This window comes from Drosophila mojavensis, unplaced genomic scaffold (genome assembly GCF_018153725.1).
Source record: "Drosophila mojavensis isolate 15081-1352.22 unplaced genomic scaffold, ASM1815372v1 contig_19, whole genome shotgun sequence".
NCBI lineage: Eukaryota > Metazoa > Arthropoda > Insecta > Diptera > Drosophilidae > Drosophila > Drosophila mojavensis.
The window spans coordinates 5,233,296-5,247,526 of NW_025318726.1; the positions used below are offsets into that span (position 1 = coordinate 5,233,296).

Below are 14,231 nucleotides of genomic sequence, written 5' to 3' on the forward strand. Positions count from 1 at the left end.
TTTGCGTTGTATATAAAGTTAATAGATACATAGATTTTGTCATTTACAGATTTTGGATACCACGCCCCCTTCGCCTCCAATTTGGAAAAAACGCATTTCAAGTACTAGAGACTTGTGCTTTAGAATGTACATACATTTAAACATTATGATCTGAAAGTTTCATTAAGATTGTACGTCTACATAAGAAATTATTCAACAAATAAATTCCCATAATATTGCCTACATTGCAGCGCAGCCGCTGCCTACTGCGCAGTTAGCAGAGCGCGTGCTTAAAAGTCATGTATGCATGTGTATGTATGTGTGCATAAAAGAAGTCCAGAATGATTAGAATATCAGCTTGGAAGGTTCAGGGTATCTCCTAGTCGAGCAGTCTCCACTGGAGCCTTCTTACTTGTTTATATAAGGGAATGATGAAAGATTCTTTCCAAATTAAAGGGAACACAGAAGTATCCAAGGACAAGTTAAACAATTTTAGTAATTGTGACTGAAGAGAAACACTGCACTCTTTAATTACACAACTAGGAATATTATCAGCACCAGGAGAGAAAGATGATTTCAATGTCCTAATGGCTGCAGCCAGACAGGATGCAGTAACTTTGGGAGTATTTATAGATCCATATTCAGGGAGTGAATATGGAAATTAGTTGCTGTAGAGATCAGCAGAAGAATAAGTGGATTGAAAAAAATCAGCAAATAGATCAGAGGAATCCTGATCATTGCAAGTTTTTTCACCTCCAAGGACAAATGAGGACGGCAAACCAGAAGATTTACGCTTCGAGTTTACAAATGAGAAAAATTGTTTGGGATCTCGAGTAAACTGACGTTTGCAACGTGTAAGATAATTCTCATAACAGCTAGAATTTAAAAGATTGAAGTTTGACTTGGCAATGGAATATTTGGACCAGTCAATACTTGAACCAGACTTTTTGTAATTTTTAAAACATTTAGTTTTAATGTTTCTCAAGTTAGAAAGAGTTTTGGTGAACCAAGGTGGCTTATTTGAAACTGGCGAAATACGGCGGAGAGGGACACAAGCATCCAGAATAGAGTTTAAGGTAGAATAAAAAAACGATGCTGCTAAATTAATATCAACCGACTCATATAAAATAGACCAGTCTGTTGAATTAATTAATTCGTTAAGCAAAACGAAATTGCATTTACGATAACAGCGACTAAGTTTAGAAGGCATTGGAGTAGTAGAGGGAGGATTATCGATAGTTAATAAAACCTCTAAAGTGGGGTGATATATATCCTCAGGTAAGGTGAAAGGAGTTGATCTCGCGACATTAATGAGCGAATCATGATTAACAAACAGAAGATCAAGAGTGCGATTAAGATGGTTTGAAATAGAGTTCATCTGAAACATAGACAGGTTAAACAATTCATCAAAAAGATAGTGATCAATTGTCGGAATAAAGTAATTTGCATTACAAGTTGAAGACCAAGAAGTGTTCGGAATATTAAAATCACCCAACACAAGACAATCTCTATCATTGTTCATTAACTTGTTTAATACAATTTATGTTAATATGGCTTACATCTGTGCAATGTAATTGCAGAAATAATTACTAATTGAAATATAGAAACGATTTAGTAATGTAGCACCACTTTTTATTTAAATTGATAATAATTATAATTTATTATGTCCTATTAGCTAAATATTATTTACATTCTTAAAGTCTAAATTCACTCAGTCTATATTTACATAACTACACCCTTCGGTCGGGTTCACCCTTCGGTTTTAATAGCATCTGTTAATTAAACATTATTAATTTTTTGTTATTAAAGATATAAGTAAGATGATTTATACATACCAGATAGACCATATTTATATTTATAACTCACTGCGAAATACTTTCCTTCAAAATTGCGTCCGCAAGCCTCAGCAAAATCAGAAAAGTGACAATTATGCGATTGTATTTTCACACATTAACACTCTACGCACAAAAGGAATAGGCATAGACAAAGAAACCAAGCGAAGACGAAAACCGTTTGTTGATTAGAGGGTAAGGGGCATACAAAAACGAAGTTGACAACAGTACGATTCTTTTGTACGAGTAGTCGCTTTTATTTTGTACATTATAAATGCGTTGAAAAAAATCTCAGGTAATGCAATACTTTACGTCTCGTATGTAATGCATTATTTCGACCGACCTCATTCAACTCATCGTCACTGGGAAGCGAAATGATTGTGCTTTCGTATATTTTCATATCCCGAACTCAAAAAGAGAAGAGCCGAGCAAATACGAAGTTGTGTGGAACGCAACGCTCGAAAGTGTGCAAAATGCTTTACACTATGTCTTCTGTGGCTAGTGGCGCAACCTACTGTCTTTTAACAGTGGTTTCTTGTAAAAGCAGAAGACAGAATAATTGGTATAGCAATTGCTCAAAGGGTTCAGGGGATCTCCAAGTCGTTATATATTTACATATACAGATTCCTAAAATTCACTGAAGCATTCGATTAATTCGTAAATATAAAATTTCAGTTTTTTTTTTTTTTTTTTTTTTTTTTTTTTTAAAGCTGAATTTAAATTGTTTATTGAATTCAACTTGTCAATTTTCTCGTTCATACAGCATTTTGTATTTTCTTTTCATAGCATTCATATAATTTTAATATACCGGGATCTTAAGTATAAAAAATAAGTATAATTGTTCCAACTCTTTAAACTATTTCCAATAGCTTATTGATCATTACTGTCGTAAATTATTCAAACCCAATTTATATAACTTCTACGATTTGGGTTAGCAAGATTGATTTGTTTCGTAAAGTACATATATTTAAGGCGAATTGAATGAACCTCAGTAACTTGATTCACGTTTCAAGAAAGGGTCGGAAATTGAATTTCATCATCCACTTTTAAATTTTTTGATCCAGCGCGATGTTGTTTTGCAAATTTATATGACGGAACTTTTTCGAATCCAGTGTTGGCCACTGATTCTTCTCGATGACCTCCGCGCGTTGGTGCTCGTGGTCCTTTCCGAAATCCAGACTTTCGCCCATCATTGAAATTAAACTGAATGTCTACAATACGTTGTATACGACCAACACGCTGGGGATACATTGATGGGTCGTATTCCAATTCATCTTCAATATCTGTTGTCTTTTTTTTATTTAAGACAGTCATTTTTTTCCATTCTGAGTTATCTACGCCTTCACCAGCTTTTCGCAGATTAAAATTAGGCTTAGCACGTTGATCCTTAAGGGCCTTCCATTCATCAAGAGTCATTAGCTTTGACTCATCTTCTTCCAAAGTATTTGTAGGTTCGCCAGACTGTTCATTTGCAGAGTCTTCTTTATCTGCTACAGGAGCTGCAGTGGCCGATTTCAGTTCTTCAATATCCTGCTTTGCAGATCCCCAATTGTGTGCCCCAGCTCCATCGCGCTTATCCACAGACTTAACACCTAAAATAAATGGATTTGTTTTGCGATTTAGACCAGAAAAAGGGTAATTTGTTTCTTATGTTAGCTGGAATCCGTTTTATATCGAGAATATGTTTTACATTTTTATGAACTGGATGTATTGAATATAAGTTATGAATTAATTTTCTATGAGCATGTTTTTTAGACTACACAACTATTTTATAAAGGATTTATTCAGACATTTGCCGTTCACCACGCATTTTATATTGCCGAACATTGGGTGAAAATTGCCAAGATCTCTTACATTCCGATAAAAAGTGCCTTAACAAAAGTCAGCTATCCAAAGCAATAACAAAAAAGGAAATGAAAATTCGCATTATGTAAATGAACTTTACGGAAATCAAATTTGATCGTAGATAATTGCCGATCTATGTCCACATAGACTAAATCAAACAGGAAAACTACTATGAAGAACTACTTTTAAAAAGTACTGTCCATACCTATATATATATGTACGAACTAATACACAACCAGGTTTCTGCAGATATTGGGCTATTGATTTTGGGGATCACAGCCCCCCTTTGTCAGTAGAGATACCAGCTTTTCAAAATTTACGAGGTAGGGTACCACAGATCATATCCAAAGATATGAAAATCGCTTTTCCAAATCAAATAGAATACCAAAGTCTACAAATAAAATTTGATAACTAAATACATCGTTACGGTATATCGACATTACGACCACTTGTAGAACTTTTAATTATAAAATAAATTGGCATATATTATCATTTTTCTTCCATATATATATCTATATTCAAGATACATGTGATATTTACCCGTTTTATCCGAACCAGATTGACGGTCAAATTCTCGCTTTCCAAATTTCTCATTACCACGGAAACGTGCAGTCTTACTATCACGATCTCTAATATGCCTTTGCGGAAGCTCATTATTGTACTCTGGTAAATTGGAATTAATCTTTTCTGAGCCGTTCATACGAACATTTTTAGTACGGAATTCTTTGATACCATTCGAAACACTATTTCCTTTTGAGCCGCAGTTTTGATTTGTAATTTTCGTATTATTTTTATTTAGCGTATTTATCTTATTTTCCTTTTCATTTTTAACAGTGTTCGACTGTACAAATTGGTCTTTTTTTTTTTTGCCGGTACCGGCGCTTTGTTTAAGTGGAATAGCAGGTGCCACCGATTCATCATCCATAGATAATAACTCATAGCGATTATTGCCGGAAATTTCCATGTTGCAATATTAAAAAAACAATACGCGTTTATTTAAAGATGTCAAAATTATAAACAGATTTGTTTCTTCCTGCAGGTAACATTCGCTTTCACTGCTGTCAATTCCTTTGATATGGACTTTTTGAACGGATGTCTATTATCGAATTAGGTCTGCAGAAATCAAACTTATATATTCATAAAAAGTTTACAATGGAATGAAACACTGGAATTAAATTGCATTTGAGCATGTAAGGCTGCCAATATTACTAAAACAGTCTGCCATGTATATGGTCACTTATTAAACCTAAATGTAATCATAAGCATACATTTCAGAATATTAAATACGCAATTATACAAACGTAGTCGCATTGTTCAGGTAGCAGGTAGCATTTATCGATACGTTTATATTCATATTGATATTAAAGAATATTATTTCGATATCTATTGATGGACGTACTAGGCCATGGTTTTCCAAATACATTAGTTTTTCTATCGGCGTTATGCCATCACTAACCGATATAAAAAACATATTTTCATTTGATTCGTTGTGGTCGAAATTTTTAGTCTTTCTTCGTCGCAGTGCATATAAGAAATTCAAGTTTTTTTTTGTTTTTGCAAATTTCTGTGGAAATTGATAAATAAACTGCGCAATTACTCTGATGGTTTTGTATTCTCTAATCGAACTCATAAAACGCAAAAAGGTTAAAAATAGTATGTACGTATATCTGGTAGATTTATCTATATTGTATCAATGTTTTCAATATTTAAGCGCTCTGTATGAAAAATATAAAAAATATATCTCCATAATTTGCTGGGATTTGGAGCCAGTTAAGATTCCAATTGAAAACACACTTGGATAGCTTAAAAAGAAAAGAAAAGAAAAAGAAAACACCGGTAAGTTATCCCTAAATGCAATTTCTCATATTAAATTTAAGCTCGGTAGGTTTCTATAGATGCATCAATAAACTGAACTATGTCTGTTTATAACATGTGTAATCATATTAAATCAATTAGTATGGTATGACATCATTCCCTATGCGTTTCCAACCAGCTAAATGTTTAGGACGCGTAGCAACATTATACTATTCTACATACGCCTAATAACAGTCTACCTATGTATGTATGTATATATGTGTGTGTGTATCACTGTGATATCATCATATGTGTGTGTATATGGAACCCAGTGAGTTATCCTCCTATGTTAGTTTTAAACTAAGAATAACAAAAGGCAACAGGATAATCAGACAATTTTTTTAAATATCCATTTCGATTCATGGATTTGTCAGTTAGATATCTACTGTCGAAATATACTTCCCGAATGAGTCACGCAATAAACCTTTGCATGAGAATATCTTACAGGCTTTGAATATAATTTATGGCTTTGCAAAGTTTGCAATGTTTGAAAATCGCAAAACCTTCGAATTTCTTTTAGTGCAAAAAGCATTATGTGAATGTTTCTTTTAACGCTGCATACATTAATATGTATTTAGGAATGTTGCAGTCGGGGTGACCGACTATATGATACTCATTGATGGTAAAAGAAAAGATTTAATCTATTTTGGCAGGCATGATTCAGTTCTAATTGTCTATATTCGTTTAGAATTTAAGGTAAGGTACTAGTAATTGTCGATTCGCCATTTCCATATGGACCTGGATATCTATCTATGTACTATACATTTTTCATTATAGGTTACCAGCGCGATTTAGTATATATTTTAAGTTTCGAGCTCTTTATATACAATATGCTAGTACTACATAAAAAAGAAATGTACTGACATGAAATGTAAATGGAAAAGTACTCGAAATAATTTATATTGTTGAACAAATGGTAGACACAGTAATTAAAAGAATATGGTTGAAAAAAAACGGGCACAATTTATTTATTTTAACATTGCACACAAACTTAGTTTAGACAGCAAAAACTGTGGCTGTTTTTTGCTTTGATAGGACTTTATACAAATTTGCAGAGTGCAACGGTGTCTAATTTGAGAATCCAAAAGTCTTTACTGCTTAAAATACAATTTGTCCTTTTATTCATTATAACAATCGGATTGTATATTTCTTTATAATGACTCAGCTCATCGTCCTGATCAAAAATATGTATAAATATTTTTTGGCGCCTGTTTGGACAGCAAAGAGTTCAAAATTTCATACGTAATTTACTGTTAAAATTTTTTGTTTTATTTACAATTAGGGACGAAGAAAATTTGAAAAATCTCTATTTTCGATTTTGCAATGTTTTGACCGTGAATGAGCATTCTAAAGGCCGTATTTCCACGTTCTTTTCAGGAGAAGAGGCGTGATGGGCCCCATTAAAAACACTGAGCATTAATAGCCGGAGGACGTTGATATTTGACTTTGATCTGCAACTGTTTAGACTTTTAATATATCTGTTTTTGTCCTCAAAGCTTTGGAAGCATTGTCTGATTAGAGTTTTTTTTTTCGGGCAACCTATAGAATCACTTATGAAATTAGTGTAATTGTGACTACTTTTTATTCAGCAAGATTCGTGTATAATATAATAAGGGAAACAAATAAAGTTAGTGAATAAGTAAATACATAGTAGTACTTCAATAATCTGTGGAGAAACTCAATGTATCATAACTTAATGAATAATTGCTTGGTCCCTGTGGCACACTCGCTATCTAATTTCCTCACGTTATTTCTAGATAAGTGTCATTTAGAACCCATAAATCAAACACATCTTTGCAAAAATTTTAATATATGTGTGCTTTTAATTATATGTCTTATGTTACAATACACGTTTTTTCCCTTTAATTTTATAGCTATGAATAATTATCACAATAAATATATTAAATATATATTTTATTAATAAAATCGTCGACCATATGCAGATCTTACACTAAATTTCTTTTGTGTTAATCGCGTCATAATCATAATGGCTACAAAATATAAAAAAATGTTTGACAAAACTGAATTTTCAAAAATTTTATTAACATTGTCTCTAAAAGAGGTGATTCAAATAGAATTTAGAACTAAAAATGTAAACAAACTAAATAGACTAGTTGTTTGTACAGACGAATTGAAGAAAAAGTATTCATGCAATGTTTGCAAAGTTGTTCAATATGGAAACAAGAATTTAATTAGTCATCTCCATGGGAAGAAACATTTAGCTAAAATGGAGTCTGTAACCCAATTATTTCTTCCTAAATTCTCTGAGGAAAATATTTTAATAAATAAATATAATAATGTTAAAAAATTACCAATATCTAACAAGGTTGAATGCTCCAGGGATAAAGAGAAAGCTGGAGAAACACAGAATCCATCAGACCCCATTAAACTAAATCAGCAACTGCACAAAAATAAAACTCTATCTACTGGTATTGAGGTCAAAAATATAGAACCTAAAATCCCCAATTTAAATGTAGGTTCTAATAAACATGACATGACAAACATGATTCGAAAAGTAAAAATATCTAATATAGATAAGAACAGAAAAACAGATGAAGATGAAGGTATTACTGTGAATTCTGTTTTTCCACATCAATTTAATAAGCAATTAGTTCATCAAAGTTCAGTAAAGTGTGAAAGTAATGGCTTAAATTACTCTGAAAGTATTGAAGAACCAACATGCGGGTCCGAAACCAAAGTAAACCATACTGATGTCAATGCAACCAACGCTGAAACAATTACAGAAAAATTGAGCGTGACACCTGATATTGGGGGAAATCGTACATCATCAACAAGAAAAACAAACATTTCATGTGTTCCAATATCAAAATTAATAGAAAATTCGGAGGCTGGCTGCTCGGTTTCTACATCTATAGTGCCGATCAGAATTTCTAATCGCAATAAAAGCAAAAATAATGATGAATTAGACGTAACTCCTCAATGCATTGGGACAGGGAATCTAAAGTCTCAAAACAGTGTAACATGTGTACCGACATCAAATTGTGATTCTATTTTTGATTCGAACTCGACTATAACTGAAATCTTGGGACTTCTGGGAGTCGAGTACGTTATTAAAATAATGAGAAATCTTAATGATGGAACTGCTAAATATTTTTGTACTTTATGTAATATTACCACTGATGAGAAAATAATGAATAATCATATACAAAGCTATACTCATCGTTTAACATATTGTGAAAAACATTTCCCGACAGCCTTGCGGCAGTATCGGCAATACATTTCACATATACCTGAGCACCATATTTTTAAAATATTGCCTTCAATATTAGAAAAACTGGCAAAGGCTATTGAGAAATATCATGGACGTGAGACAGTTTATCCTTGTTACGAATACTCGTTTTCCAAAAATAAACAACGTATTATATCAACAGTCTTTAATCGAAAACATGCCTCAGAAATGCTAGGACCAGCGTTTACGCATGTGGTAGATTTAAATGAAGTGGAATTGTTAATTGAAAATTCCAGCAATTATAAATTTCCTGCTGAAAAGACTTCTACTATTAATAACGACAACCTACTTAATACTTGTAATCCATCTAATCATACAATTATGAATCAAAATGTCGAAGCTAACTATGCCAGTCATCCTTTCAATGAAGATCATAGAATAGAGACTGTCGATGATGAAACTCATAAACGAATGGTTGATATGTTTTTAAGAGAGACTAGACAGAATCAACGTTCTTGTAGCAGACAACCGTCTAGAACTCCTAAACGTAGTCGATCAAGATCTAACTCAAATGATCGAAAGCGAATACGCTCAAATCGTTTAATAATATCGCAATGGAATGTAGAACGTAAGTCATTGTCCCCATTAAGAGATGATGATGTTTGGCAAGCTTATAGACATTTGGTTGACCACAATGTTCGTGATTTAAATACAAAATATGATTTATATAAATCAGATCCCGAAGAGCACCCAATGTATAAGGAAGAGTGGCAAATTTTCTGGAAGCGGCGTAAAGATGAACTTATAGCCGCTGGCATAAATCATAGATCATATAATTTTCAAAATGAATGGATACTATTTTTTAACTCTCGCTTGGAGGAACTGTATAATCGAGATATCGAAAATATCAAAATCAAATGCCGCGAAAGGTTATGTTTGCCAATGACAAACGACGACTTATCAAACTCTAAATACCACGTTCACACTCCCGAAAATCTATTGAAATGCGAAGAATCCATAAAAAACGATGATAGTAAAAGAAATATAAATATTATCCATGTACTTCGCCTATTAACTGCACTAGAGGGACATTTGGGAAGTTTAGGACCTAGCATCACTGCATTATTAGCTAAAGCACTGCAAATTTGTAAATTAAATCCAGAAAAAGTAAATACATCACTACTTACAAGTGAAAACTGTGCTATCCTAGAAACAGCAAAAGAAAAATTTACGGGTCTTATAATTTCAAAAATGTTAGATTTAACTCAAGAACGCGCTTTAAGAAAGGCAATTAATGCTACTGAAGAATTACTAGAGCATTCAAAAACACTACAGCTAGAATTAGAAGCCAACAAAACAGAGCTCAATAGAAATATACATGAAAATGAAACCCCTAGCAGGGTTGCTAATATGTTATATTCTAACCAGGATCGGCTAGATACAACTGAGCTCGCTTCTAAACTGGCTACTTCTTTAATCTCTCAAGGAAAAACAAGTATAAATCAAGAACAGCTTGAACAAATTGTTCAATTCTATTCTATTATGGAGAAAAGAAAACCACAAGGTTCAACCACGTCAAGTAATTCTGTTAATAATGTAGAAAATTATTCAACAAATGTTTCTATAAATAAACAAAATATACATCAGAATAATCCGTTATCTGAGGAAAAGATCAGTAACTTAAATACATCTACATACATGAGTGAAAATTATGAGCTTTTAAGTTACAACTACGATCCAATATCTGCATTGACACGCAGTAAACATAATATGAAACTTAGTGAAAATGACGAATCTGTAAATATGGCTCGAGCAAATAAATTCAATATTAAACAAGCTGAAAAAAATGAAATCTTACACAATGGGCGAGAATCACAGTACAGACGAAATGAACGTGATCAACTCAACAGCAGAGATTCGACAATTCATAATAATTATGAATTTAGAAATAAAATAAGCCAATCGTATTTATATATGGAAAACAATAATTAATCTGGTCGGATTGAGATGAGCCCCAGAAGGAAGCTGGATTTAATTTAATTTATAAGTATATAATAATTTCTCATATATCATGTACATATATATATATATATATATATATATATATATATATATATATATATATATATATATATATATTTGCTCGAAGAATGGAATTTCTCCAATTAAGTATATAAATATATTACTTTCTTATCAGATAAAAAGCTTTGATTAAACTTGATCTTACGCTCTGCAGATAAGACACGTCTCAATTTTAACTTTAATGCTCTACTCCTTAAATTAAATTACGCTTCACTCAGAATGCATACTTTTTGATTATTTATTGTGCAAAACATTGTATGTATTCTGTTTGAATAAACTCTTTCCTAACTTATACCAAGGCTATCCATCGACCGGTTTTCTTCCGGATCGTAATAAAGATCTTTATAGAAGGTTATTATCTTAGGATACATCACAAGAAGGAAGAATCTAATAGTCACCTGACTATCTTAATGGATGCGTTAGATTGTGGACCGAGTTGGTTGCCTTTTCACAACATGTATAATGGATGTACTCCGAATTTAATAATTGATTGAATTGATAAGCTTTTCATCCATTACAGTAACAAAAACTACATTGTCTACATAATAATTATAAGCCATCGAAAGTAATCCAATGCAAATTAAATTCTCCTTCTGGATTTCCCTATCCTTCATTAGAACAGAACGAAGTATGCTTTTATTGCAATTTTGTGTACAGATGCATAAGTGTACTTAATATTCTTTGATTTTTTGTTAAAATAAATATACTAAATATGTACAAATGAGAAATTATGCAAACATTTAGAGCATTTTTAATTTTAATAAAAATGTAATGTTTAGTATTATTAGTTAGAAAAAATGTAATGTCTCTTAACAGCCAATTGAATAAAAATAATACTTTTATAAAATCTCAACTTTATTGTTTCATTATGACACTAGACTGAAGGGAAAACATTACAAGACGGCGTAAGTGACTAAGAAATACTCACTTATATCTAGATTAAAAACGAATGATTTGACCTACAATATTTGTTTATTTATTTAAATATGTTGGCAAACCAAGTTTTCTTATTAGAAATTAAAAAAAAAAAATGAAATGTATAATATTGCCTACAATTAACAGACACAGTTAATGGTATAGTGCAATAGGAATTTAATAATTGAAAGAAAAACAAGTAAGACTGTTCTAGTCAAGACCAGATATGTGAGGAAGATAAATAACCGGACTTACCACCACAATCGAGTGTATTCATTCTGATATTCCAATACAGTAAGCATAAGCTCCTTTGCGCGGTTGACGCTGTGACTGCGCTTGGGCTACTAGTGGTCTTGTAAATAAACTTTCTTCTGGACGTGATAGTAACAGTCAATTGTCTGTATTCTTCAAAGCTATACTATAGTATTTGAAATGGGATTATAGGAGAGTGTGTACGTGTAAGTGTTATTCAGGGGATCTCGGCGTCGAACAGTCTCTATTTCGGCACTTGTTATATTCCATATTCGTTACTTTTTATATCTTCCTAAGTTATCCTTTCACCCCGATTTCCTAGTGCAAAGTAGGAATACAGTATTTTTGTTTTTCGACAAAAATCAATACTTTAATAATAATATAATTTAAAAATAATACAGTCGAGTCTCGATAATTTGCACCCCGTTAAATCAAAAATCGCGATAAATCGAAAAAATTCTATCCCCTTAAAAAACATTAGTATCATTGTAAAAATTCTATACATTTTGGTCCCCTCGTAACCTCCTATAATTCGTATTGCAATTTGAAACTTTTTGTGGCAAAATACCGTTTCATTTCGCTTAGTTTGTCGAGTCTTAGAAATGGCAAATAGAATTGCGTATATCCGTAAGACCTTATCAATCGCGTAAAATCAAGACATTTTTTCAGAAAAGGGAAAGGTAAGAAAAAAAAAAAAAAATTGACACGGCAAAATAATTTAATTTCGAATAAGACCTTATCAGTCGCGCAAAAGCAAGGCATTATTTCATCCATTGACATTGATCGCTCACGTCAATTTTACATAAAAAAGAGTTTATTCTGTAAACATCATCTTATAGTAACCTGAAGCGTCAGAAACATGCTGAACACACAAATGTAGAAATGCCAAGCAATCGAAAATAACCGACTTTTTATACCCTGAACCCATTGAAATTGGGAAATCAGAGTATAATGGTTTTGTTAAAAGTATGTAACAAGCAGAAGGAAGCGTGGCAGACCCCACAAAGTATATATATTCTTGATCAGGGCGACGAGCTGAGTCAATTTGGCCCTGTCCGTCCGTCCAGCCGTATGTCGATCTCAGAAGATATAAGAACTAGAGTATTGAAATTTTTTTTCCTAGGTCCTTGTATATCACGCGCATATCGAGTTTTTCTAAATATCGATAACTACTCCCGATATTTTATTACCGATTAAAACCTTATCGAAAGTTAGGTATTTACAAATATTTAATGTAGACTTCTATGTATTTTATAAAATTTCGGTTTTGTTAAAATTTACCCCCCACCCCTATATTCACCCCCTTACGTATTTCAAATACTAGAGACTTGTGCTTTGGCAAATGCATGCATATCCATGTTATATCATAATCTGAAGAACGTACATCCATAAGAAAAGTTATCGGACAATTAAGTTCTCATAATAAGCCACCACTGCAGCCCATGCGTGTTTAGGCGTGGGTGCTTGTGTGTGTGTGTGTGTGTGTTTTGTGTGTGTGTGTGTGTGTGTGTGTTGTGTGTGTGTGTGTGTGTGTGTGTTTGTGTGTGTGTGTGTGTGTGTATATGTGTGTGAGTGCGTGTGTCTTGTGTAAGCAGAAAGACGCGAAAATGATTGAAATAGCAATTGCTTGAAGGGTTCAGGGGATCTCGTAGTCGAGCAGTCTCGACTACAGCTTTCTTACTTGTTGAAATTTTAATTTTAGTTATTAAAAAATTATGAATTTTGTTTTTATAATTATGTTTACTGTTCAATTATGATTTAATATGAAAAAAAAAAACAAGTTAGAAGGCTCCAGTTGAGACTGCTTAACTAGGAGATACCCTGAACACACTTAAATATAATCGCGATTCTGCAATTCGAACCGAATATCATTCTCACAAACAATTCTAAGTTGTGGTAAGCACACGCCCATGTTCATGTCCCATGCATACAAACAAACACATACACATATGCACATGTAAAGACACATAGTCATACAAATGCTTCTACAATTGATATCCCATAATTGTGAGCAATTACAATCACAATCAAGTGTATATACACACATATGTATGTAAAATTGCTACAGGCAGCAAGAGTTTCGCACACAGGCATACAAATGCTCATAGTACAAGTAGCATGTTCTAAGTGTGTGTGTGCATGTTTGTCGCGAAAACATTTTCTGTATGCGCACCAACGCTTTCATACCATTCCCACAAATAATAACGAAAACGCAAACATTCTGCACGAGCATGGCAAACGGCTTGAAGAGATCGGAATACTCTTCACTCGGAAGGGAGTGA

General features: G+C 32.7%; 3 protein-coding genes across 3 annotated transcripts in view; 2 read left to right on the plus strand and 1 right to left on the minus strand.

Annotated features, from left to right (window-relative positions):
* Positions 1-2,522: 2,522 nt before the first annotated feature.
* Positions 2,523-4,740, minus strand: LOC6572024 (plasminogen activator inhibitor 1 RNA-binding protein). The gene is made up of 2 exons (XM_001998142.4): positions 4,197-4,740; positions 2,523-3,403 (listed from the first exon to the last, which is right to left on the minus strand). Exons 1-2 carry the CDS (start codon positions 4,618-4,620, stop codon positions 2,820-2,822), a joined length of 1,008 nt encoding a protein of 335 aa, XP_001998178.1. The 5' UTR covers positions 4,621-4,740; the 3' UTR covers positions 2,523-2,819.
* A 662-nt stretch (positions 4,741-5,402) lies between these two features.
* On the plus strand, positions 5,403-10,789 carry LOC26528639. Its single transcript, XM_015166147.3, has 2 exons — positions 5,403-5,492; positions 7,385-10,789. The coding sequence occupies exon 2, from the start codon at positions 7,498-7,500 to the stop codon at positions 10,690-10,692; it is 3,195 nt and encodes a 1,064-aa protein (XP_015021633.1). The 5' UTR covers positions 5,403-5,492; positions 7,385-7,497; the 3' UTR covers positions 10,693-10,789.
* The window catches only part of LOC6572023 (tubulin polyglutamylase TTLL5), a 39,595-nt gene continuing 30,772 nt past the window's right edge, over positions 5,409-14,231 (plus strand). Inside the window, exon 1 of the mRNA XM_001998141.4 lies at positions 5,409-5,492. The gene's annotated coding sequence lies outside the window, so the exon portion shown is untranslated. The remainder of the gene's footprint in view (positions 5,493-14,231) is intronic.

Excerpts from the sequence above, each read along its gene's own strand:
- LOC6572024 (XM_001998142.4), bottom strand. The coding sequence starts at position 4,620 with ATGGAAATTTCCGGCAATAATCGCTATGAGTTATTATCTATGGATGAT. Across the intron at positions 3,404-4,196 it reads ATCTGGTTCGGATAAAACGG|GTGTTAAGTCTGTGGATAAG; the intron begins GTAAATATCACA and ends CATTTATTTTAG.
- LOC26528639 (XM_015166147.3), top strand. The coding sequence starts at position 7,498 with ATGGCTACAAAATATAAAAAAATGTTTGACAAAACTGAATTTTCAAAA.